A 27,735-nucleotide genomic window follows, 5' to 3' on the forward strand; every position below is an offset into this window, starting at 1 on the left:
ATTCAAATGGCGTTTCAATAGTAACAAAATGTGGTGCTAAGCTAATTTTAATTGATATACACAATAAGCTAATGATTGTTAGTCAGAGTCATGGAAAATGTAACTAATTGTATTTGTTTTAAACAAAACATAGTTCTCTTTGCAGTTGAATGTATCTAGATAATGCTTTTTGGAGCACATATATTTATATAATGTTATAATTTTGTTTATTGACGAAACTGATTCATTTTCAAAGCAATTCAATCCAGAGGCTCCACAGGTATTCTGCACTTAAATCGGATAGAAATTTACACAAGAACAATGAATTATACAGTACTAATATATTTATTTTATTTCAACCTCCACCACACAACCAATTATAAAATCCTTACTTTTGCTTTGACATTTACTCTGAATCATATTAAATTTAAGCCGATAGAAGCCAGGAAACAAAAATGAAGGAATTTCAAGCTTATGCACTAAATAGTCTTTTATATAGTAGTGTTTCGGTTGAACTGGGCAACGTCTTTCAAAATTTCCACATGCCATAAATGTTGAGAACCATTTTTTCAAAATGTTGCTATTTTGCTTATCCAACATGCTGCACATGTCCAAAGAGAATTGATAAAAGCTTTGAAAATCGTCCGACTTTAGCTTTCGTGTGAAAAGAAACACATTTACGCGTAGGCCTGAATGTATTGTCCTCAGTAAGTCCATATCCATGCTTAGCTTATTATTTTTTAAATTCAAAGATATGTTTCCAAAGTAGTTGGGATTAATTTCGTCACAAGTTGGTGATTTTAAAATCGAAAATGTGGATTTCTAAAAATAGTTTCGAATTTGAAGACTGAGCCTTTCTCCTTTATTATTTATTTACCATATAGATATTCGGAATAAAGCTTAAAACAATGATGAATGCTATTTGAGCGTTCATTTTTGTTTGGTCTCTTGCTGTTTATGAATACTTTGATACAACAAATGAATTCACTAAAAACACAGAATTCATTGAAGTGTGTTTTGCGTAATTATGTGCAAGGCAATCTGATAAGAGTAATAATAGTTAAATATTTTAGCATTTGACAATTAAAATAAATGTGGAATAGCAGCACCAAAAATTGCTTTATATTGGGCTAATTCAGAGTACTTTGAAAAAAAAACTTACTTCAGTAAATATTATTATGTAAAAACGAATAGAAATTACCGGGCGTAGTGGGGGATAACAAATCCAACTGTTACCAAAATTATCTGTGTATTTTGCGTCAACTTCTGATAGAAATTATTGCTATCCAAGAAACTCATTACTGCTGTTGTTCCTGATATCAATTTATATATATGGTTTTCTTATTTCTAAATAGCAACATTTAATTACTAGATATATGCCCATGCCCATCTCTTTTTAGGTATAAGTACATACAAAGTAAATAATTTGCTAATGTATTTATTTTACTTCGATTTCCACAATACAACCAATTACAAATTCCATACTTTTATTTTTGCCCTGACCTTGAATCATATTAAATGTTAAACGATAAATGCCAGGAAACAAAAATGATGGAATTTCGAATTCATGAATTTTAAAGTCTTTCATATAGTAATAATTTGGTTGGACTGGGCAATGTTTCTCAAAATTTCCATATGCGTAAAATGTCGAAAACCACTTTTTAAAAATATTGCTCTTAAGTTTGGCTAACATACTACACATGTCTAAAGAATACTGATAGAAACTTCGAAATGATTCCGACTCTAGCATGCGTGTGAAAAAATACATATTTATGCGCAAGCCCGAATGCAACGTTTTGATTAATTCCATGTCTATGCTTAGTTTATCATTTTTGAAAAGCAAAGAGAAGTTTCCAAAAAAGGTCGGACTATACTCGTCGCAAGTTGGTGATTTTAAAAGTAAAAATGTGGATTTCTAAAAATAGTTGTGAATTATACACTTAATCCATTTTTTTTTATTTGTGTATAGTTACCATATTGGTGTACGGCATAAAGCTTAAAACAATGATAAGTATTTTTGAAACGTTCATTTTTTATGGACTCCTGCTGTGTATGGATACTCTGATAAACTAACCAAAAAATACAGCTTTCATTGAAGTGTGCGCTGACCATTTATCTAGCTGGCCAATTATTTAGGTAATTTAATGGATTAGTAATTATAATATTTAAGTACTTGCCAATTCAGACAAAAATGCAGCAAAATTAGTTCGTAATTGCTCAAATGGTAGTTTCAGTAATATTGATATAAAAATAAACTAATTTTAGTATATAAAATATGTCCCATGAAAAATTCTCCCGGCTTCAGTTATAAAGAACGTTTCCACTTCCTTTATGTACATTTTTTGACGCAATAGCATAAACAGAAATCTTCTGATATACATACTTCATATGTCTGTATATATTATACATATATATATTATTTTTATTAACAAATATTGTTTTGCTTGCTCGCAAGAGATTGGCTAAGGCATGCTGGGGCACTGAGTTTGGTTAAGATAACTTAATACACAAAAATGTTGCTCATAAGAGAATTTATATTCCGACCATCCTATGGCTGCTAAAAGTATATGTTTTATTTAACTTCAAAAAGATTAAGTGTGAATTGGTCCTATCATGTTATCTGTCTGCCTGTACGCAACTGTTTTCGGAAATGATGCCAAGACCTAGCAAGCCGGAGAATTTTTTAGCGTCATTTCGATCGAAAAGGTTGTTACCAATATCTGCAAGGATTTTAAAACAAATACTTCTTGATGGTAGGGGTTTTCCTGAGTGCCATTTCTGATCGTAAGTGATCGCCAAAAGAAATGATGCAAACTATTAACGCCCTTCGAAAACAAAATAGACATTCCAGCTGTTTTCCTCCCTATCAACCTCGCAGTATCTAGTAGATAAGAAGACATATCTTTGGAGTGGTTCAGATACTCGAACAGGCGTATATCCGGTGTTTTCAGATTCGGTATATGCAACGTAGACACTAAACGCAAAATATTGATTTTTGATAGACTGATCACTCCGATTGTTGTGTATTATAAAGGTGAGCTGGGCTTTGACTGTTGAGCTCCTTTAAATGTTAAAGCCTAATCGTGAGCGTCATAGTCAAACGCGCCTGCAAGTATGCGGCATTTATTTGCTCAAATGGGCAAACAGAGAGTCAGTCAGTCAGTCGGGTGGCAACGCTCATCCAAAATGCAGTCAACGTGTCTTTGTTTATTTAGCGTAGCACGTTGAAGCCGCATCTCGTATTTATGTACACGAGCCGCACTGCAGAGAACAAATGCACGTAATTCTGCTTACTTCGTAACATTGCAACAATGCACGGGACCACCGAAGCATTTTTTAGGATTTTTTTCTCCTGCGGTTGCGGTAGTCTGCTGGTCAGACAGCTAGACAGATAGACAGACAGAGAGACAGAGAGACAGACAGACAGAGATGATGCGCCGGCGAGCGACCTCTGGCCTTAATCAGAATCGGTCCCGTAAAACTAAGGCGCCATTTTCAATTGTAGTTGCGTCGACATTGACGTCGGGCGTATCCTTGTGAGCAAAACAAAAAAAAAATGTCCTGCTTGGTATTTTTGCTAGGTCTGCTTTGCTTTCACTCTGCGCCTGCATATTGCATTTATTTACATAGGCCTGGCTGGCTGGCTGGCTGGATGCCTGACTGGCTGACTTTTGATTTAAAGCTCTTGGCTCCTAACTCAATTCCCTTTCGACTTTGCAGCTGTCATTCCACCAGGTGCTTACGAGTATGTGTGTAGCGCTGTATTTGTATGGGTGTGTGTGTGTACGTACGTGTGTGCGTTGCTCTTCCCTTCACATATATTTGCACATGCATTTACGTGCTCTGCCCCTTTGTGCTGTGCAAATAGGCACAGCGGTTGCAGCTTTCAGCCTCCAACATAATCCGTGACCATCATCCAATGTGCGCCCCAGCTTCAGGGTCTGTTCCATGTGACCTTTCTGACTTGAAGCTGAAATTATGTGGGCTGTAGAAAAAAGCAGCAAATGTATGTGGTACATTTTGAGTTAATGTAGTTAAGTCTTTGCGACTGAAAGCCTGTCTAAAATGTAGGTTTCATTAACAAGTGCAAAAAAATTGTTGAAGCAAACAGCAATATTTTATAGTTCGTAATGTTTCTTTTATAAATCAATTGTAGCTTTGAAAATGTTATAGCATACCATTAAAGAAAATGGCTTTTAGCAGTTAAGTGAGCATATAATAGATATAGAAATCAATAATTGAGATGGATAATATAAAAACCAACATTGTGTTAAGGCTTTTATCAAGTATCCACTGGCAAACTGATTTAGATTGCTTGAGCATACTCAACTCCTCTCAAATACGAATTGAGGCATCAATTGAATTCTCAAGCACTTGGTGTCCACTGATTGCCCACCCCCCCACACACAGTTCGCAAAATAAAATGCCTATTCGACAATTTTGACCACATTTTTGATTTATCCAGACGGCAGAAAGTTGGATTTATAGATTGCAATATTTTGTGCTCTTTGCCTTATCACTTTTTGTGGCACTCCAATTTCGACGGCAATCAGAAGTGCAGCGAAGGAAAATGTTTTCACACTTGGCTCTCTGGCATTGGAGAAATATTTTGCTGGTAAACATGATGACCCCAAAAATAAACAAGAAGAATACAACCAAGCCAAGCCGGTCGGGGCACTCGTGCGCGCCAAAGAAGACGTCATAATAATGCCCCAAGTGTTGCCTGGAGTTTGTTGCAGGAGGCAACAGCAGCTGCCTCGCAATCAGAGGCAGGCACCAAGGCAGAGCCTCCTAGAAATATGCAATGCGAAAAATCAACACAGCAAAAGACGACAATGACTATGGCTATGGCGCTGTCGACCTCAATTACCCTCGTTTTGCAATGCGAAAAGGGCTGTACGAAAAAATTAGTACATATTTACAGGCGTTGGCATGAAAATTTGTCACCTAGACGCCTGGGCCTGAGCCTGAGCAGGCAGCAATGCGAATGGCACTGAGCAAACAAGTCCCCTTTGTCTGTGTGCGTGTGTCTGCCTCTCTGTGTGCTGCTGTGTGTGAGTGTGCGTGTGTGTTTATGTTTATGTGTGTGTGTCTGCATGTAATTGAGCCTACAGATATGCAACGAATGCAGGTTGTTGCTATTGTAATCGACACTTGGGCGGCGCCCATCGAGGCAAACGCTTGCCGCATCTCGACGTTGCGACTGCGCGCTCTTCGGGGTGCCTCCACCACGGTGCATGCATATTTGTAGGGGCAATGCTGCAACGCGTCGCTCGGCTGCCTGGAAATGTGCAAAGCTGTGATTGGCCCATTCGAATCGTGCTCATAAAGCTTACATGAATGCTGCTGATTGGTCGAGCTCAGCTTAAGGGCAGCTTCCAGTGCGCATGCGGTGAGAGAGCGAGAGAACCTCAGGGATTTGCTCAGCAAATAGTAAGAGCTGCCCCCTCAGTTATATTACATTTTGTTTATCCTCTTTTGGTCAAGTCTGCCTGGCTGGCTGGCTGGCTGTCTGTCTCTCTTATTGTATTTGTGTGTGTGTGTGTGTGCGCGTGTGTGTGCGCGTGTATATGTTACTGTCAGTGATTAAAGTTAAGCGCGTGGTGAAAAACTGTTGGGGAATCCATCCCAGCTTAAGTGGTGGTGGTTTTATTTATGTAAATACGTTTGTGTGTGTGCATGCATGCCTGTGTGCACTAACTGCATTGGAATGCTGGTATCAGTCGATTTGTATTCGCATTTTAGCTGCGGACTGGGATTTTTTGTAATGCGTATCAATGCCTTAAATGCTTAAGCCCTACAAAAAATCCTTCCCATTTTTAAGCAATTATTTGAAAGCGTAAATGTATTTTTGTATTTATTTTATTTATAGTTTTAACTTTCCATTTAACATCGTTTGATTTTGTTTTGCTTTGGACAAATAAGCGTTCAATTCGATTTACTTTGGCATCTCATTTTCATGCTGACAATTCAACCCTTAAACTTCTCTTAGGCTTTCGTGTAGACTTTGCTGTCTCGCTCTCACTAAATATTTACTCTTTGAGAGATGCTTCAGAAAGTCTACACAAACTAAATTGGAAATCGGCGCATCTCACTTGAACCCCACAGCTTTTGTACACTGCAACAAATTGCATCAAGCTACACATTAAACATAATGTGTAAAAGTTAGATGTCAAATTCATATCCTTATAGTTTTTATTAAAATATTTTAATTGTTTTCATAGTGTACATAAGCATTGGGATGCTAAATTCCCAAACCTTGCTATACGAATGTCTAGAACACAAATTTCTTTTAGTGTATTGTGTGCGGCAAAATGAAAGCTTTCAAGCGAAATGCTGATAGGTTACTGTGGGCGTGTAGAAAATCTTATAGGGATGTTTGCACTTGTTGCCATTACTTGTATTGTAGAGGAGAGCTTAACTTGCGGCGAATTTAGCCGGACAACATGTTTGAACTTGCCTCTTCAAGGATGCGCCAAACTATTGTTGTTACAAAGTTTGTTTTTTAAAGATAAAAACTTTCAATATTATTTAAGAAAGATATACAAATATTAGTAAAAATATATATACATATATTTCGTATAATATTAGTCTAAATCGAGACTTAAACATAGCTTAATTGATTTGGGGAATTGCTCCTCTCATGCGCTACATGTTGCATCCGTGAATGCAACACATCTTCATTATTGGTCCAGGCCACCTCGGCTGGTTGCAATCGTCGTCAACTCTTCGTTATTTGCCGAGATTTGCACTTGGCCAAAAACAGTAAGGACAAGCGTAGTGTTGTTGGTAACAAAAGCCGCTGTCTGCTGTCCCCTACAACTTGGCTGTCGTCATTTGCCGGCAGCTGCTCGTTGTTGCGCCTCGTGTGCCGACCTACTCTTCGGCGTTATTCTCTGTCGGCCGTCTCGCGTGTGTCCTCGTGCATTTTGTAAGGTTCGGGCTCGTTGCACATTCGCCTGGCGATGCCAAGCAGCAGATTTTTTCGGAATGCGTTAAGGATCAGTTTTGCGCGAAATACGGTTACGAAAGGTTGCTGACGACAAAGAGCCGGCGTCTAAGCAAACATTTTCCAATCTTTCTTTGTGTTTCTGTCTGTATATGAGTGTCTGTTTGCTGGTGTTTCGTGCGTTTGAGAACTTTTTGCTGCATACTTGCGGGCGAATACCATTAGATTGTGAAAGAAAGTAATATCGGCTAAGCTAACTGAGAACTGACCTAAGTCAAGGCACTTAGCGTGTTTCTAATCATGTAACTGACCTATCACAAACATGTGTATGGAAGGACTACATGGAAATACCGAACACAATTAAGAAACATTTTCATATTGTTAGGCGTTTCAAAACGAAGTTTTACAAAAAATAAATTAAATTTTACGCAACAATTTAAACTTCTTTCGAAGTTAGTTCGAAGACACGAGGCTGGGTTCACAATTTAAAACAAAATTGTCGTAAATTTAAGTAATTAAAGTAAAAGCCGCATAGAGAAGCGTAGAACTCTTTATTATCATCACAAAAAAACAAAAAGTATATTAGTCGAACTAGTCAAACTTATAATCATAGTGCGCATAATTATAACTATTCCCTTAAGAATATCATTTGAATTTCAAGTAAATTGTATAAAAAAGAACCAAAGCTGTTCTAGAATTTTTTCTACATAGCCATTCGAAATGACGCAAAGTTTTTGAATCGCTCGCTTAACTGATTATGGTTGTGAAAATATACGAAGAGAGAGGAAAACAGAAAAACTCGAATGGAAAGATTTTACATCAGTAACCATTTATGCTTCCCTAACAATTGTAACAACTGAACTATGCTGTAGATCAATAATTACTCTTGCACTACACAAATTAATGTAAATGAATATTTTCATATCAATACCTTATTAGAAAAACTTAACTTATTTTGACAACAGTTCGTGGTGTATGCAATATTTGTATTAAAAGTGTGTAAACTAAGAAAACAAATTAATGTGTAAATGGCGCGCCTCTTAAATAACCCGAAATTTGATTGAGTCGTAAAGTGTTAAAAGAAGTGCAAAATATGTTGATTTTAAATTGATTGGAAATTCTAAAGCATATATATTGAAAAAAGATAGCGCTAATGGTAAGTTTAAAGACACAAATTGGCAACAATATATGTACAGCTGGAGGCTGAGATCATATTCGAAATACATTCAATTCGAATATTCAGATATTTTTTAAAATTTTGATTATACGTGAACACCATAATAATTTTGAATTATTTCTTTGCATGATGTCCTATCAAAATCTCTTTGTAAAATAGTCAAAAACTATGTAACTGTGTTATAATTTTAAGACCCTAAATTGCAGCAACGTTGATGTTGCGTGTTGTGATATAGATTTGCAAGCCTTTGACACTTCAGTGTCAATTAAAATTTGGCAAAATTGCTTTTTGGCCTTCGATTGCAACGTCAGCAAATTTATCAGTCTTGCGACAGTTGCTAAGCAAACGTCAATATCAGCAATTTTAGAGTTGACTGCACAGCACATGCTCGACGAGTGAAACTATTTTCCAGGGCGAGTAAGTGATTTTTGCATTGATCCGCCTAAATCGTTGTCGCCCGAGTTGTGTATGTGGCAATGTGGCATTTGTATGTGTGAGTGTGAGTGTGCCTGTGTGAAGTGAATTGCATGAATGTGCAAGCTTTTCAAGTGTTTTCGAGTGAGACGCATAAATCGCAGACTAAATGACATGCATATTCCGTTCTAGCATTATGTAGCATACTTTGCTGCGTCATTAGTTCAATTGATGAGCCTGCAGATGTTTATTAAATCTTTGCTAGCGAACAAAGCTCATTGACATTTGGCAGCATATTTGAAAATCAAATCAATTGCAAACTAATGCAGGTAATTTGAAGTGCATTTGAATCCCTTTTGATTTGACTGCTGAATGCCTCAATCTTGGTGACAATATGATGTGTAACTTTAAGTGCCATAAAACCAATTTCCAATATTCAAAATCGAATCTGTTAAAGCAATTCTTTGGCACACGTCCCATGGCTAAATGTAACAAATGAGCCCTGCAAGCTGTGGCTGAGGAAATAATCAAAACATTTCATTAAAACCAACGGGCCCAGAGCGAACAGTCCAGCTTAAAAAGCAAACAAGTCCGACAACAAAATGTTGACAAAAAGCGTAAAAATACGAACAGCTCAATAGTGTACAAAATGAAAATCACACAACATGCAACAACACTGAAAAAAGAACAAAAAAAAAAAAAACTCCCGCCTGGTCATACAAATAAATATGCAGTCAAAGGCAATCAAGGCATGTCGCTTCGCTCCTCAGTCCGGCCGCAGTTGTCGATATTTGATTTGAAAACATTTCAAAAAATGCAACGAAAATGATTTTTTTTTTGTTATTTTTTGTTTTTTGTTTTTAATGGTCGCAACATTGCTTTAGGCATCCCTCGCAAATAAATAACGCCAGCAGCCCCAACAATTACTATTCGAGTAGACATTTTGTGCCATTGAAAGGATATTTTGTTTCTATGCCCTGTACACATAAAATTATCAAAATGGGTTGCTTGATATTCGTGATCAGCAACGAAAGGCGATCGATCTATATCCGACCGTTCATTTTGATATTTAATATTTCTTAATTTCCTCAGAAATTCTTTTATTTAATTTAAAAGCAGAAGATTTTTTTTGTGATGAATAATAAATAAGTAGTTGCCTTTGGGTTTCGAAAGATCGCTTATTATAAAATAATGCTAGACTACACTTTGACTTTTTGGATATTCCTTAAAATATATTTGGAATGCTGTAATTTAAAGGGTATTCCCTGGTCCAATATACTACGCAAAATATTCTGTTGGTTCGTAAATTAATATTTATATTGCAAGGTAAAATCCAGTTATTTTAGCAGGAAACAAAATATACATCGATTGATATTCAAAGTATTGTTAGAACAGAGCGTTTAGACATGGAAGAAAACATTTTTGATCTAAAGTAATTTATTCATAATATATTTATTCGTATAGTATAGTCGTATAGTATTATTTTGTTATATTTGTATAATAATTCGATTATTTATTTAATTTAAATATAACTTAATTCTGAATATGAAGTTTTCATTCAGAAATAGATTTGTTTTCAGTGAATTAAACGCGTGTATATTACAGAAAACTAAAATCTCTTGGCTTAAGTTTTCTCTTTATCCTAACATTAATTTTCTACTCATAAGTTCCGCTCAGTGCGACCACTCAAGAATAAGTAATTTTCGAATTTCATAGTATAGACTTTTTCCTATATTTTAATTCCGATAATCTATATCGAGAAGGTATTTCTTAGTTGTCATTCCCCGTTGGCTCATCAATATCTCAAATAGCAAATCGTTGCTATACATTTTGTGTTTAATCTTTATTTAAATTCGTTTTTTATATTGAAAACAGGATTTTTTTTGTGCTCGAAGTAATTTACTTATTGTTTTATTGTACCTTCTGACTTATAATTCTTTATTTTTTTTTGGAACTTAAAATGTTCAATTTGTATTTTTCCGAGTTTAGTTTTTAACATAAATAATTTGGCTACAAACATATCTAGATCAGAATTGATAATGATTGATGATTGGATTTATGTTAAATGAAATATAAATCAAATGAAAATTCATTTAACAAATGCTTGCGATTCACAAGTGTTGTTTTGTATTTTTCTGATAAGTGTACAATATATGACTACAGATTAATGAATTTCCTATATACTTTTTTTTTTTTAAATAACAAGTTTTTTTAAACATTCAAAATTCTTAAACTTGCTTTGATATTTATACTCAGCGATCTATATGAATACAAATATATTTAGTTTTCCTTATGAAGTGTCTTTAGTTAGGAATTACATGTGAGCTTTGGACAATTTACGTAGTGTTAACTCTTAACATGTACACTTGTAATTTTTCTGGCTACTCAAACGAGTGTTAGTCATACGTATTGCGAACATAAAAACTAAAATGAAATTGAAAAGGGAAACTATCTCTGAACGCAAACTCAGTCCGATCAAGAGTGCCCGACTCGTACAGTTGAGCTTGTCTTGCCATTGGTAAAATAAATGCAGGCGGCGGGGTGTGAGCAGTTTTGGCACGGAAATCGTTGAAGCTTCTGCAGCCATATAAAGTTTAATGAGCCGCAATTAATCGTACATGACAACACTATAAAAACGTTTACGTAAAATTATATCCTTTTTTCACCGTCGACGACATACTCGCCTTTTTCCCCTATCTCTTCAACATTTCTGTACGGCTGTCTCGATTTTGGAATTGTTGTTATTGCTGGTGTCTTTGTTTGGCAGTCTTAGTTCTTGTTGGCATTGTGCGAGTCCTGCCGACTGTAAAGAGCTGCCCAATATGTGTAGTAATTTACTGAGCGCTGCATGAAATTTATATAAAAGTTCGTTAAGTACATACTTAGTGTACAGTTGCCCTCAACTCTCTTTTATTTGCATATTTAGGATTTTTTGCAAACACCTTTCTGATCAATAAATTTGTTTAAATTGTCATCGTCGCATTGCAATTGCTTTTCCTAATTAACAATTTAAATAAATCGCGTAACGTTTGCAACGTTTGTTGCACAGTGAATGCAATTTAATTGGAAATTTAATTGCTTTTGTGGTTGGAATGTGCAGTGAGCGCCCTTTTAGCCATCTACCTGGACAGGGATATTTTTTTCTTGTTGTCGTTGTTGTCCTTCTTGTTGTTGTCGTTGTTGTTGTTGTCATCCATTCATATTTGTCGAGCTTTTAATTTAGACGTGTCGTCCATTGAAATTTTGCCACCGGTTGCTGCCTGGTTTGGCTTTGTTGTTTTAATTATTTGCGGTTATATTTATTTAAATATTTACCAATTCAATTAGGGTTCCAGGTTTTTTTTTTCTATGGACAGTCGTATCGTATAATTTATTATTATATTGACGGGCTATTGGCGACACATTTGATGACTTTAATTGACTTTCGGATTGAGATTTTTATTACATTTTTAAAGGTCGTGTCGCTTGAGCGTCGATCCCATACTGACATATGATTTCAATTAATATAATGTCATATCTGACAAATAGTATCTGCAGACATCGCTGAAGGATCTGAAGACGCGACGAGCCAGGCAATAAGTTTACTGAAAGCCTTACAGACGTAAAAGTTTCGTTTTTTTTGTTTCTTTTTTGTTAACTTTTTTTATTTTACCATCATGAAGCTTCTTTTGGCTGGCTGCGTGCCAATTATAAAAGTGATTTTGCTGTAAGCTACACGTCCCAGGCAGACATAAGACCCCACATATACACATCCCACACACACACACTTCCGTCAGCGGGAAGTCATAAGACGTATGAACTTGTCGCCAGCCAACGCCAACGTCAGCGCCAAAGTCGAAGTTACTGACGGTTTCTCTGTTTGCTTTTGGGCCAAGAAATGCGATAAATTGAATGACTGACGATGCCGTAAATACTTTTTAGACATGTCCCCGATTGTGGAGAGAAACTCTGCGTCCGACTCTTCGGCGTTGCAAAATCGCTTGGATCAATTTCCTCGTGCACTAGACAAATTGCGCGTGGTTAGATTTTTCTTTTATAGTTGTCATTCATTGACAAGGTGCGAATACATATATAAGCTAAGCTTTAACTAAATGCGAATAGAGCAATGCCAAGTAAATTGCGAAACTCTTGACAGAGTTAAGCGAAACCCAATACTGAAATACATTTCGCAAATTTACTACACTAGTTGGAGTTGGTTTACAAACTGAATACAAAAATGTTGTAATCTGATTGAAATGAATCTATTGTGTCCTAAAAAAAGAGATAACAAGCTGATTGATTCCACTAACTAAAAGTTTGTAACGCTTCGTTTTTAATTGTTATTCCAAATTTGACGTTTCAAAAATGTTTCTGTTTTTTAAAATTTGACGCTATTGAAAGAATTATATGATCATGGGACACTTATTCTTCACCCTTTAATTAAGTCCATATATGCCTGTCTATGATTCTAGTCAACTAGCTCGCAAACCATTTGAATTAAGGAAAATCCGTTACATTTACTCGCTCTAGCCGCCAATCCCCAATGGACAGCACAGTGCACTCATTGAAATGCATGAAAACTTACTCGAGCGTTGTTTGTGTTTGCTTAAAGTCTCGTTTCATAATTTTTGCACAAATTGCGGGTTTTTGGCATCGGGTGCCAACAGGAGCTACAATAACGTGGGCTGGCAACATCAACAGATTTCAAACGCTTTGGCAACTAATAAAAATTGAGCGCGTTGCATATGTGTAAAAATTTACACCACGTCCAATGCGGAAAGGTTGACGGAGTGTTCGGTAGGGAGTTGGTAGGCACGGAGTCTGGTCTGGCCCAGAGCAACGCGCAAACGTTGCGCCAATTCGTTAGCCAGACGCGGGCCAGGGATGGTCAGCGATGTGTGGCGGGGGCAACGAGCAACGGGGGGCATTCGGTGGCCATTTTGTTGCCAACTCGACATATTCCAATCACGTAAATTTATTACGTAAACATTTGCTTTGCTTTTTGCACACAATTATGATGGCCAACTGCAGGAGAAAGCCACAGAAGAGCAGGGCTCGGTTCTCAGACTGCAGCAGCACAATTTCCAATTTTAATCTTTTTACAACCGGGCCGGCATCTGCCTCCTATTGCCTCCACTACAACGGCCGTGGACTTTGGGGCTCATCGCTTCGATGCGAAGCTGGCTTTTACTCTCCCGTAATATTCATAATGGATTTACCAATATGGTGAACAGTTTTTATTAATGCAGCCAGCCAGGGTTTGGGTGTGGCGTATGGTCAGTCATTTTTCTGCCGGCTTCTTTTCTCTGTGTCTATCAACAGCGGGCGGCAGCTGTTTGTGTGGTCCATGGCCGGAATGTTCAAATGTGTAGTGTGTATGTACATACATATGTCTGTGTCCTTTTTGACCATTTTGCCCAGCGGGTCAAATGGGCCTTTGGCTTTTTGATCTTTAAATGTTTGCGCAACGCTTTGATGTTCGTTTGGTGCCCTGCAATCTGCAGCTGGTTTTGATTTTTTTCTACTTCTCATATTGCCGAGTTTTTTACTGCAGCCAATTTGTAACATTTTGCGTATTCCTTGGAAATGTTAAACACGCGTGTGGGGACAGTGGAAAATGCTAATGAAATTGGCAGTTATTATTAACTACTTGCAGCGTAAAGAAGAATTCATAATTAAGTAGATAGCTTATTAATATTAATACGGGTTTTGTAAATGGAAAACGGATGGTTAAAGTATGTTAATATATTATATATAATGTTAATATATTCAAAATCCTTCATGCCTGATAATGTTAGCCAGGCCAATACCTCTTATTCAATAAAAAAAAATTATAATGTGGTAGTCGACTACGACATCCCCTGTAGCTTAATAATGGGGGAATGTAAAATAAAAAGTGGTTTAATTCCTCTGCTTGGGTTGAAATGCGATCTTATTAGCAAAGTTACACATGGATAAAGGATATCCTTTAGTTGGGCATTCTCAACTTTCTCAAGCTAAATGTTTAGTATACCGCCATCAGCAATCACAATTTAAACATTGAATAATGATCAATGGATGGCGCTAAACTTCATCTCTGGCAAATGATAAGACAACTGGGGGAGTAGGGTGGAAGATTCAGTGCCTGCTTTTAAAATTAAGTGGTTTTCTGGCTCGTTGACAGGCAAACTTCGTAATAATCATGTTGAGGCAGAACCGACAGCGATAACGCGGTAATAAGTCAGCCATGACGCGGTTGGGATAAACACCTGGCCGCAGGACCAGGGACTTTGCCTTGACAGGGGACGGCAGCGACTGCAGACAGCGTGCTGAAAGTTCTGTGAACGCATTAAAGTGGAATAGGAAATTGAGAGATTGACACTCATGAATGAAAATATTTCTTATCCCTGCAAATTTGCATAATTATTTTGTCCGCTTAAAGAATTTAATTAAAATATGAACAGAGCTCGAATTAAATTATTGAATTGCTAAACGCCCAGCAGACGCATAGACGGCATATATTTAACAAAGTTTTTAACACTTAAATACTCTGTGAAAATACAACTATACAATAAAGAGCCATTGCACACGCCTAAAAGCACACCACGCAAAACTTTGCGTGGTAGTTGCTGCTTACTCGACTCGTAGTCCTGGGCGAAGTCGAAACCGGAGTCAGCGTCGTAGTTGGAGTCGGTGCCGGAGTCAAAAGCGGCGGCGTAGCCGGCAAGCCATATGAACATACAAAATATTCCCTACAAAGGAGTTGATTACACAAAGGAAAATTACGACGAATCATTTCCGCTGCTTGGCTGCTTACACGACCAGCGACTGCTCCACGACGCCGAGGTGCTGGCGGGGCGGGCCAGTTGGTAAACGGTTGCAGAAACAAAGCGTTTCATGCGAGACGGCGTTAGTAAAAATCACAAGAGATATGCCAGAAAAAAGGGCAGCCCATATATATATATGTATTTTTTTGCGTTTTGTTTTTGTTTTTTTAGCTCAAAATTACTAACGAGCAACAAACGACGCGGGCATTGCATACTTTTAGGCGTCGAAATCGCAGTTGACGCTCTTGGTTGCCATTCTTAAAGCACACGCGTGACACAGACTTAAATACTCACAGTGATTAAATTGCTTTCATTTGTTTAAGCGTTTTCCTTATAACTCTATTTTCACTTTTCCGGACTATGAGTCCCCTACTGACAACTATATGTTCTCAGTTCAGATCATTAATGTTAATTGCAGGGTAGACAGAGAATTTGGTTTATCAAGGAATAGATATATATTATTATTATATTATATTATATTATAAATATTTACAACAAACTGGAATGAATGAAGGGGGAAGCTTCATGCAACAGTTTTTCGCACAATTTACCCTTAGGTATATTCCTTAAAAACGAAATTTGAACTTTCCTTTTCCTCGTCAATAATAACCTTATTCTTATCGATGCTTTTTATGATAAAACCCAGCTATTGCTGTTTTATTTCTAGGCTCAAATCGTCACCTATATAAAGCAGTCTGTTTGGCTTTACCCAAACAACTTTTGGTCACATAAATTATTATTAATTGAAATTCTTTTTCGTGGTGCCTAACAAAAAAATTAGCGAGCATACGCGAAAACAGACAGCACACAACTTTTGCGTGGCCCATAAATTGTTGGTGTCAGGACATTAGCATACGCCAAGGCGCAGACCCGCGACAGCCATCGCAGCCCATTTCAAGGGAAGAAAGCAACGCGGACTTGTAAACGTCAACGATCGTCTAATGTTTCCATGCGTCATAAATTTCATTGAAAAGCGCTTCCGTTGCGCCATTTTGTGGCGGGTAGGTGGGGCCCATTCGTTGGTCGTTTGAGTCGTTGGGTCTTTGGGTCGGTCTACCAGGTATACAAGTAGCTTCGCTTCCACCTGGTAGCTGCCGCTTTTGCCGTTGCCTTTAGCTGCTACAAAATGCATAAGGGAAATGAATTGCTTTACGGCCACCGCAGTCCCAGAAGGTTCGAGCGCCGACGGGATACGCTTAAGAAATGTGCAACTGTAAATCAACACCACAACTGACACACACACACACACACATTGAAATAGTTGTGGGACGGCCATTTTGTAGGCGTTTATAAGCTGTCGAAAGTAGTTAAGCGTTTTTCATAATTTATTTATGGACGATGTTAAATCACATTTAAGCATGTTTCATTTTGAGTGCGCAGTTTATGGCCCAAGCGGCCATAAAGAGGAATTAAGTAGTTGTATTAGTTGTGGGTGAGGGTCTGTGTGAGTGTGTGTGTGTGTGAGCGGCATACTTTTAGGGTTCTTGGTTATGCAAATTGGGGTTTTCAAGTGTTTAATGTTGGGTCAAAGATAATACGCTCCACTATACGTATTCGCTTCGCATTACACCGAACTTTAAATTTAGGACTTCAGGTCGTACCGCAAAAGTTTACCCGTTGGAGCTAGCCTCTTAATTGCCACAATGGTAAACTTCATTTACAATTAGAGCCATGTACTTCATCGTAAAGCACTTACTCACCCATTGGTAAACATTTATCCACAACTTTGGTTACTAACACGATTATAACATTTAGTGAAATAAAACTTGCCGAACAACTATGAGAAAGTGCAGCACAGCAGAGCGGAGCAACACAGAGAAAAGGATCAAACTCACATAGCTAACGACTACCAATTGAAGTTGTTAATGAAATAATTTCTTATAACGGGCGAAAAGTTTTTGGGAGTGCAGACTAAAAACCAAGAAAGTGAAACTCGGCAATTCAGTTCATTTAAGCTCTGTGGCTGCTGATAATTTGGCATAGATTTTACTTACCTGCAGCAACAACACAAAGAAATAATGGCCACTTCTTGACTGAGCGACTTGCCACATTCATAAGGCGAGCTCGAGGAGTGCACAAATTGAAGGAGTGGGTCCTGCAACGCTTTGTGCCTTGCTTCATTATGCGCAACTCGTTTTGTTTGACTTGGCTGCAAAAAGTCTAAACAAATTCTGTGTCTGTGCGCCTCGTCCTCTGGTCCTCTGGCTTGCACTTAACTTGTGTTTTATTGCCACTCAGCCTTCCGCTGTCCATTCGCACTCATCAAAGGGGCGCCCAAGTCTACCCCTGCCCACTCGCACATTGTGGCCATTGTGCGCTTTGTTTAATGTTATGTAAACTTTTGCCTTGGCTACTTTTTGCCAGTATCTTTTTTTGGGGGGTCCCTGCTGCTGCTGCTGCTTTGTGCATTTGTTGGCCCTAGCCGCACTTCAACTTGTGTTTCTATCTATTCAGCCATTCATTTGGCTGTGTTTTTGCGCCCATTCGTTATGCTTTGTTGTGTTTGCTTGAAGAGCTGCTTAAAGCTGCTTAAAGCTGGCCCCAAATTGAGACAGAAAATGCCAACGAATGCTCTGTAGCCTAAGTAATATAGGCCTAGCAACTTTCATATCACGATTTTCCCCGAGATACTTGGCAAATTCTGCTACGCTGACAAATTTCGCGGTCTGCTAACTTGCCAGCCTCATGATTGATGACTTTTCAATATAGACAGTGATTTTTATATGCCACCAGCCATAACGTGTGCCAAAATGTAAATAAAGTGTGCGTATGTGTGTGTGCGAGTGAATGCCTGTGTGGGCTTGGGAAAGCAGACACATTGGCGTATCGCTTGGACGGGCAACGTCCCCCCTTGGAAATCAACTTAAGCACTCAATCGTGGATTACATGCATTTTATTTATGATTTTCCACGCTGGTTTTACAAAATGTTTTGCCATGGTTTCATTTTATTTGCCGTAGATGTTGTTATTGTGCCGGAACATTTTGTATCGGGAGTGGAGTTTATTTGCAGAGTGTTGTTGCCTTCGATTCTGGCTTTTGCTTCCTGTTGCCCAATTTTGGCTTGACAATTTTATAAAATTTTTGCCTCAACTTTGTGCTCTCAAACTTTTCTATGCGCAACTTTTTTGCACAACTGGCAACATTTAATTGCTCAGAAAAATACTTTCAAAAAAAGAATAAAATAAATAAATAATAAAAACGAGAAAATATTGTGAATTGTTGTATTTTATTATGTTGCCTAAAAGCAACCATAGACTGCGTGGACTGCAGTTTGAGGGTATGGCGAACACTTCAACAATTTGCAGTATTTTATATTTTGTTGTCATCGAGTTTCAGTTTAAAAGTTTTGGTCATCTATTTGAGGCGAAAGCAAGTGTTGCAGCCCACAATGAGCTTAAAGTTAGGGGAAATAAACTTCGGGGAAAATGTTAACAGCAAATTAAATAATGGAATAATGGGAAAATATTTGAAACGACTGTCAAATATTAACTGAAAAATAATAATAAAAATAATACTACAAAGTTAAGGGGTCATAGAGTTTTCTGAAAACTGAGAGACTTGTTAAGAATTAACTCAATATTTAAATTATTAGTTCATTATTGACAACAAATTAACTTATTTATTTATTTATCTTTTTATGAACATACATAACTATTACTATATCATTATATATCAAACCACATACCATATACCAGCCAGGGCATTCACATCGGCAAAGCTAAGTTTTAGATAATTTGTACATATATGCACTGCCAAAGACACATATCGGTCAACACTTTAAGCGCTTTTTTTCGGTTAATTAAAGCTGCTGAGGGAATCAAATGCTTCTTGAATATATGTTTATATTTTTGCAGTAATTCTGCCTCAAAAAGAGTTATACTTAAAGCGCATTTAACCTCACAAGCGGCCAGGCTGCAGGCAGAACTCTGTTATATATATGAACGCTGCTTTGTGGGCGCTTTGTGTTTAGAATGATTCCTTCTTTTGCTCGCCTGCCGATTGCTGATTCTGCTCGGCTCTGGTCTGGTCTGGTCTGGTGTGTGTTGCTTGCTGTTTGCTTGATGCACTTAATGTAATTAATTTTAATTAAAATCCAACATAATGAGGCGGTCCGAACTGACGCGAACATAGAAAAAATTGCCACAGTAATGAGCAAGTCGCCCGAACAGAATTTTTTTTATTTTTCGGTGCATATCTCTTCGCGCCTGGAGATGCATAGAAAAAATTGTAGCATGCTTTTTAGCGCTGATGTCCATGGATTAAGCGCAAATAGAAAGCACAGACGAACCACAGGCAGGCGCGCGCACACACACACAATTGCATGCCGGCTAGTGTGTGTGAGTGTGTGTGTGTGTGTGTGTGTGTGTGTGTGTGTGTGTGTGTGTGTGTGTGTGTGTGTGTGTGTACGTGAAAGTGTGTTTCCGTGTTTGTTTAGCTGCTGGCCCGTAAATTTACGTTACAACTAGGATGAAGCGTTCGGTAAACATTTTAAAGTTGGCATTTAAATTATGTTGCCGATGTGGCCGCTCTGCTGGTAGCCTTGCTCAAATTCTGCAAGAGTGGGCAATTGTCCAAAGGTGGAGCGGAAGGAGAGGAAGAAACTAGAAGGACCTCTTGTATGTGCGCATATGGCAAGGATAGACAACATTAAAACGTAAACAATTTGAAGTGTAACAAATAAAAGGCTCTCGCTATGACTCAAGTACACTTCATAGTTATAGAAACTATCGATTGATAGATATTCGGATTGAACATAATATATTAGGAAAGTCAGATGTTATCGTTGAGAGTACATATTCGTAAAAATATTTGTGAATTCATTTGAGAGTTAAAAAAACAAAAGAAAATGCCTAACTTGTGTATGCCAAAATTCAGTGCGCCTTATTTTCGATAAATTATTCCAATAAAAGCCATATTACGCAAGTATCGATTTAACTGCACATTTCATGACAATTGAATGTACTGTCTACGAGTACTCGATTTATTGGGCGAGAGCTAGGATGATTATTATATCCATGTCTGTCCGTCTGCCTGCATGCGTCGAATTGAAAGCAAGAGACCACAGTGTCTTCGATTATAATAAGTTTAAACAAAATATCATTAAATTTCTTTTGAAACTCCCGCTAAAGTATGGTATATTCAAAAGATTCTCACCATTATCACATGCCATTTAACTTGTAGGCAGAATAAAGCGCAACAAACTCTTTTCACTTTTTACACAATTTACGGCAAGGCAAACTGATTACGACTGCTCGTGCAACACATGACAGACAGACAATAGACAAAACTTATATATACTTAAGCACACAAACATACGCACACGCACACCTTTACAAATCATTCCACATAAGCTGCATTGGATGCCATGACAAACTTTGCACGCCCCACAGGAGTATTGACAATGAGAGCTACAACAACACACAAGACTCCGGGCCAGGAGGTTTGCTCTTTGGCTGCATTTGCTGCCTTTTAGCCGGCAGCTGTGTTGCACTTTTTGTGCCGCCATTTTCGCTATAAACAAATAAAGTGTTCCGGCTGCTCGTATTTTTCTGTGTGGGCCTTCTGCCCAGACGTTGCACTTCTACCTCCCACACCGATTCACGCGCTGCTGCACAAAGTAAAGTCGGCATTTGTTTGGATCCCTTTGCCCGCCACCAACTATACCACAAATGCGGAGGCTCTCGGCTCGGCTAAGCCCAGTGAAATGCGACGCACCAGATGAATAGAAAAATGCAGCAAGTGTTTTTTGTGCAAATTTAAACAGTCCTGGGCTTGCAGACAATTTAATATGGTTTCGCTTACGATTACATCTCTCAACTGGCTTTAAATTGATCCCAAGAAAGCGTGAACTTTTCGAACCCCAGCTTGCGGCAGCTATCGCTAATCGTCAAGCTCAACTAGCTGCCAAAGCAGCCACAGGCTAAGCAAATAAGCAACCAAAACCCCAAAACAAACAGAGCCATAGCCAAGCGGTGATTATGCCAATATGGATAATGCTGTCAATGCGATTTTGCCAAACGTCAACAGAAACACAAAATTTTCGAAAGCTGAGCACCATATTTGTGACATACACACACACGCACACCACAGACAGTGTCACACACACTTACACACAATGGCCAAGAGCGGACTCAACTTCAGCATCCAGGGAAACTCTAGCACAGACGCCGCCTAATCACATGCAAAACGCCAGCCCGAAATGGGAACGGGAACGGGAACGAGCTGGTGTACGAAGTCGGGGACGCAGTATGGAACACAAACACCAAACGTCAGCTGAAACTGACAGTGGCGCAGTGTCAACCGGCTGCAGTTTTTGCGGCGCTTGACAAAAGTCAAGAGCCTGGAGGACAAGGGCAGCCCTGGCACTGGCGAGTGCCGTCAGAGGCGGTGGCGGTGGCGGTGGCAGCAGCATAACATTAATTAAGTTTGTAACGACAAATGCCAACACGACAGAGACGTAAACACACACACTCGCACACACACACACACACACACTTACACACACACACTCGCACACACACACACACATCGTCACACATAAATCAGGCAAGCAAAACGCATACAAATGCACAGCGACAGCTCAAAGGATGTTTTGGAGCGTGACAAGTGTGTAGGGACGAGAGGAAGGCGGTTAGTTTGATGAGCCAGACGAGGCAACGGCAACGATGGCTGCTTGAATGTCACGACGACGTTAATTTTATAAACTCTTCAGCTTTGGTCCCCCTAAAAATCTGCCAGGCTCTGCGTGGAAATGAGGCTAAAACTATTTTGGCATTCGTGTGTGCGTCTGGATGTGTGTTCACAGGTTGTGTAGGCGTCCTTGCTGCTGAATCATTAACACTATTTACTGTCATTTGGTTTCAACTGTTTTATAGCTGAGTTTACGTTTTGTTGCCCAGCTTGAAATCTCAAAATCACACCTACAACATTTTTCTGAAAGGTTTGTTATGAAAGTAGCCAGGCGAGGGTTTGCCCTCGTTGTCCTGACTGATTTACTGTTTGCCTGTCTGATTGGCGATCAACGCACATTCCGGGGGGTGTATTCTATCTATATATCTCTCAAGAGGATTCTTACTAAGTTGAACAGCATTTAATTTAGCTTTATCCCATACAACCATAAAACCTCATTCCACCCAATTGATGATCCATGTTTGATTCTGTGCTTGCTTCCAAGTTTCAAGTTGTGTTCTACAAAATAAAGAACGTATCGAATAATTTTTATGTGGAGCTTCAAACATAACTTTGAAGTTGATCAGCAAAAACTCAGCTTTATTCCTTTTTCACCCAATGGGGTGCATTTTGGGAAAAGAGTGGAGCACCTACTGTATATAATTAATATTGTATATAAAAAGCTTTCAAAAAAAAGTCTGAGACCGATATAATAAAAGCTTCTTGCAAATGTTTTCTACCAACACGAAGGGCTAATCGGACAGTCACTTAAGACAAACAGTTTTATGCATATAGCTGACAATAAGCTGTCTAAATTTACTTTTAAAATCTGACAATTCGTTAAAGTCAGCTGCTTAGTCAATTATACTTAAACAAGAGCACTTTTGAAAGCGGCTTGATTGTTTACCCAGTTCATTCGACGCCGTGGCTGCTGTTTGTTGTTTGACTCAATTTAATGAAAATGTTGCAATCTGCAATTTACAAAACTAACACCGGTAAGACTTGAGCATATTTACACGACGCACCTTCGCCATTCGCTTACTTCAGTTTCAACTTCAGCTTCAGATTGAACTTGATGCGGGCTCAGTTTTAAGTACACATAAACATTTTCTTCTTACTGAAAGTAAAACAAACGAATGCAAACGGTTTTTTTTCGCTGAAGTTGCTAGAAAAAGTAAAAATTGTGGCACTGTAGCAGACATTGAAGAGCGAAAATAAACAAGAGAAATGTGATGACGATGACGTATAGTCTTGGCTGTTTTTTTATGCAATAAACTTTTAACAAATTACGTAAGTAATTTTATTAAGTTTATACTTTGGACTCATTGTGTCTACTTTTTGTGCAAACGAATGTTTCAGGCGGAAGGCGTCTTCTCTGAACGCAGAAAGTATATATATATTCTTTAGATTCCCATAGAATCGATAGTCTATAGAGATCGGACGCGTGCCATAGAGTATTTCCTAGTCGGGCACTTGTTTGGTTCGACAAGAATATAGGTGTCCTAACACAAAATAAATAAATAGCTCCCATTGGCATAAGCTTATTGTATTTTGTTTAAGAAACCTGATATTATGATTCATTTTTAGAATTATCATTAAATTTTCTCATTTCAGATCTTATTGAACATTGAACTGCTTTAAGCAAACTTCAATTTATCTTTATGCGCATATCACTAATTTGAAATGATGAGTTATCAGAAGGGTAAGTAGAAAGAAAGCATTTTTATGAATATGGCTTACTAAATCATCTACCTTTCTGAGTATGACATTTAAAAAATTGCCTATTTGGAGTCAATCAGAAAACCGTCGGGTCACCCACAAATCATACAAATAAACTGCCAAATAACATCTAAGCAAAAATCAAATGCAAACGAAATCAACAAATTAGTTCGCCATTTTGGGAGCCCCATCAACCCATGACCCAATCAATTTATAAAAGTCTACTACAGTTGGTAGCTATTTTTATGGTATGCCCAGTTTATCTTTCGTTTTCTGTTGTCCCTGCAATACAATTTACAGTAAATCAACTAGAAATGAAATTTACGCGGGTCATTCTCAAACAATTTGCTAGCGCATTAACCAACGACAGCAACAAAAGATAAAATGCGCCGAAGCATTAAACGAAAACTTGGCCAGAAAGACGATAGACGACTTGCAGTCTAGTGTATTAACTGTCGATTGGAGTATCCGATCCTGAATATATCCCGTAATACAGTAATGGGTAACAACAATAGCTGAAAAGAATCTTTTGGGGGATGTTTATTCATATGACCTTTTGCCTAATGAGCTTGCATGAGTCTGCGATTTGTTGCTGCGCTCCATTGAGTTGCCCTGGCATATGATTGAAGGGAGCGGGACGGTCTTGCCAACTAGTTTCGTATATAATTGCCGCCACTCGGAACCAAAATGGCGGCACAGTGGCTTAGGCCGTGGCTTTCGTTGCAGCCATGCTGTGCCGCGGCGTTCAATTAACTTGTGCGACAATCCAATCAAAAGTGTATTAAAGGCCCGTTTACAGCCGGCACAACGAGGCCATTTGGGCGCTTGTCGATAACAGCAATTACATAAATGTTTTTATGGGCGTCAGCGTAAGGGCGTGGTGACTGTGGCCGCGCCTAACGCAGCAGGCCAACACCAACAGCGATGCGCTTTAATGGCCTAGCCAGCTGCAGCTGCTGCATTGAAGATGGTTTTTTGTTTCGCAAAATATCCATGGAGCCTGTCCTTCCAATTAAAGCTTAAATTCAAATTAACACGTATACGCCATGTGAAGCAGAGCTGCATTACTGTTGATTGGCTTAATAGTAATATGAGAGAGAAAAGGAGAGGGGTAGAAAGGGGCAGCGAACGGAAAACGCATGTGGCTCTATAAAAAGTTTCAATGTGGGAGAAGAATGTATTCCAAACGGAATATATTAGGTATATTAAGTTGGAACAACTTCAACTTCAACTAAATGAATCATTCGATCTATTGATAATACGACATGAAACTTATATAGAAACGCAGTATAATATTAAAAAATTGACACAGTTTGAAGCTAGAAAATTACAAAAAATATATATAGAAATATCAAATGACGAGTATACAATTGTATACCATATTTTTTTCTGCAAACAAAAATCTAGTTGAGTTAGAACTATTTCCTAAGCTGTTGAGAACCCAATACCTCGCTACATTCTATAGCTTGGACATTATTATTTACTTACAACAATTAAAATAGAGTTGCCCAAACTAGCTAATGGCAATAAGTTTTAGGAAACTTGGCCCAGTTCGTATTCCAATCTGAATAATGTTAAATAAATTAAGACACATAGAAAAACAATCATTACAGTTGGCGCACATCGCAATTTCAATAAGAGATCCGTACTGCTTCAGCGCAGAAACAAAAGTAAAACTAACTTTTACTTACTCATTCATAAAGTAAATGGACAAAAGGGGGGACTTTGGGTGGCGAAGCTAATATATATGGCAGGTCTAGGCTGAATACGCACGTATGAGATTTCTTATTTACGGTAAAGAGACACACAAAAAATAGCTAAATAGCAAAAACAAGAAAAGAAATTGCAGACAAATGCCCCACTCCCAGAGCACTAACTGCTGCTGCCCCAGCTACACACTTGGGAGCTAGTCAAGCAGAAAAAAGGGCAGGCAACGGGGACACAAAACAAGCGCCAGTAAAAAGGCCAAATATTGAATTGTGCGTAATTTACGATAAAAAGGGGAAAATTGGAAAAGTTTCTGCGCCTCCACCCACCGTCGACCCATACGAATGTGAGGAAGGCCTCAGGAGCATCTTTTGTTGTTCGCTTATTTATGTAGTTCGTGTCGAGAGGGCAACGCACGTGTAGGGTAAAATCAGGTGAGGGGGCTACGGAGAGTGTAGTTTGAGTTTGGGTGCCAACCAAAATATAAATTGTGATTGCCTGAATTTAGGAGCATAAGTATTGTTATGTGCATGGCTGTGTGTGCGTGTGAGTGTGTGTCTTCCAAACCAATTGAGGCATTCCTATTAAATATTACAAGTAGCCAAATAAATAAGATGGGTGCGTAAGCTGTTGCCTGGGATTCTTACATGTAAACCGATAATACAGAAATCGCTTAAACTAGCAAACGTACGGCGGGGGGAATTTATTTATTCTGTTGGCTTGTTTGAGATAAATATGATAATAATTTATATTAATTGATAGCCGGAAAAAAGAATAAGAATTTTTTCAATTTAATAAACTAAATTAAAAACCACTGATTATTCTGTACTGTTCTGTTATTATTATCGATATTTAACTGAATTAATAGCCTCTACTTCAATGTGCTTTCTGTCTCAATAGCAGAAATTACTTTAAGAGCTGCAAAACCTACCAGATACCCTGTACATAACACAATCAATCAATTAGTTAAACATAAGTACAAACAAACATATGCCGCAAAATGTAAAATTTTTCACAGCGCTGCCACATTTTTCACAAACAATTTCTGTATTTATTTTCTGGGATGGGTTGTCGAAAAAAGTCAAGACTTGTGCGCACTATAATTGGGACACAGTTTACCAAAGTTGACACTATATTATTATGTCTGAATGCATTTGATGCAGACTCACAAAAAAATTGAACTTCTTAGATTGAGCTATTTATACCTAATAGACTCAGAGAATCTTTTGGCCTTCTGTTACATACATGAGCACAAGTGCAGCTTACTCTCTTTTTTTTAGCCATTTTCAATGGGTACTAGGTATAAAAAGCATGTATTAAAATGGTTGTTTCGGCTGCATACAAAATCAGTGTATGACAACGACCTCAACACGTCGCCTGTTGGGTAGCCCTATGTCTCGTCTGGCCATACTCAAACAAATGCCATGGGCCGCGGCTGCTGCTGTACACACACATGCACATATGTATTAAACGGTGTGTGTATGTGTGCGCGCCCAATTGTATGCAACGGCTTTTGTGTCAAATTTTTATGCCATGCATAGCACGCAAACGTGTGCGAATAACGTAGACCCGAAACTACAGACACTCTGCAGCAACAGCAACAGCAACAACAACAATAACAACAGCAACAACAACAACATCAGCAGTAGCTTGCGTAGTAAATTGAAAGACCGAAGACAAAAATGGTAGACATGGTAGGTAGGGCATAGAAGAGTAGCATAGCAGAGCATGTGGACTCGGCAGAGGAGCACACTGATTCAATTAAATCAGTCCAATTGAAGCAACTGACGAAATGTGTGTGTTGCGTGTGCATGGAATATTTAAGCTGGATGACGTTCTGCAAAAGGACATTTACCACTTTGGTGCTGCAGCGCCAGTGTTTAAATTTGAGCTTTAAGTCTGATACTAGCCCCTCCCTCTGTTATGGCCACGAAACGGTCATTAGCAACAACTTCATTATCAGAGCAGGGAGGGCTCTGGCCAAATGTTGTCCCGAAAAAGTTGTCGCTTGTCGCATTTTATACAAATAGCTGCACATTATGTTTGCGCAACACTTGTGCAATATTTTTTAATGTCTCGACACTTTTTGCCACATGTTGAAATCAGCGAACCGGCCAACAACAACAACAACAACAACAAACTGGTCCCATCGGCTGTGACTTCTGTCGGCTATCGTATTAATATCTCAATTTATAGCAATTTATAAAAATATGAAAAACGCCGATAGGCTTCAAAAATGCTGGACGGGGCGCGCGCCGCCAACAAACGTCAGAATGATGCAAATAACATTTAAATGCACACACACATATATTTTTTTTTTTACTTTCCGCTGTTT

The 27,735-nt window shown here is 38.4% G+C and overlaps 2 protein-coding genes across 2 annotated transcripts in view; one reads left to right on the forward strand and one right to left on the reverse strand.

Moving 5' to 3' along the window:
- Nucleotides 1–324: 324 nt before the first annotated feature.
- LOC116650744 (uncharacterized) lies at nt 325–913 on the reverse strand. Its single transcript, XM_032435315.1, has 2 exons — nt 857–913; nt 325–801 (listed from the first exon to the last, which is right to left on the reverse strand). The coding sequence occupies exons 1-2, from the start codon at nt 911–913 to the stop codon at nt 325–327; spliced, it is 534 nt and encodes a 177-aa protein (XP_032291206.1).
- A 6,065-nt stretch (nt 914–6,978) lies between these two features.
- Nucleotides 6,979–27,735, forward strand: part of LOC6622406 (probable serine/threonine-protein kinase cdc7) — a 120,196-nt gene continuing 99,439 nt past the window's right edge. Inside the window, exons 1-2 of the mRNA XM_032434718.2 lie at nt 6,979–8,084; nt 23,589–23,676. Coding sequence (XP_032290609.2) covers nt 23,658–23,676 — 19 coding nt within the window. The 5' untranslated portion in view covers nt 6,979–8,084; nt 23,589–23,657. The remainder of the gene's footprint in view (nt 8,085–23,588; nt 23,677–27,735) is intronic.

The sequence above is a fragment of the Drosophila virilis genome, chromosome 3 (assembly GCF_030788295.1).
Source record: "Drosophila virilis strain 15010-1051.87 chromosome 3, Dvir_AGI_RSII-ME, whole genome shotgun sequence".
In the NCBI taxonomy this organism is placed as follows: domain Eukaryota; kingdom Metazoa; phylum Arthropoda; class Insecta; order Diptera; family Drosophilidae; genus Drosophila; species Drosophila virilis.

Coding starts and splice junctions, on each gene's coding strand:
- LOC116650744 (XM_032435315.1), bottom strand. CDS start 913: ATGAACGCTCAAATAGCATTCATCATTGTTTTAAGCTTTATTCCGAAT. Junction 802..856: donor TTATTCCGAATATCTATATG/GTAAATAAATAA, acceptor AACTATTTTTAG/AAATCCACATTTTCGATTTT.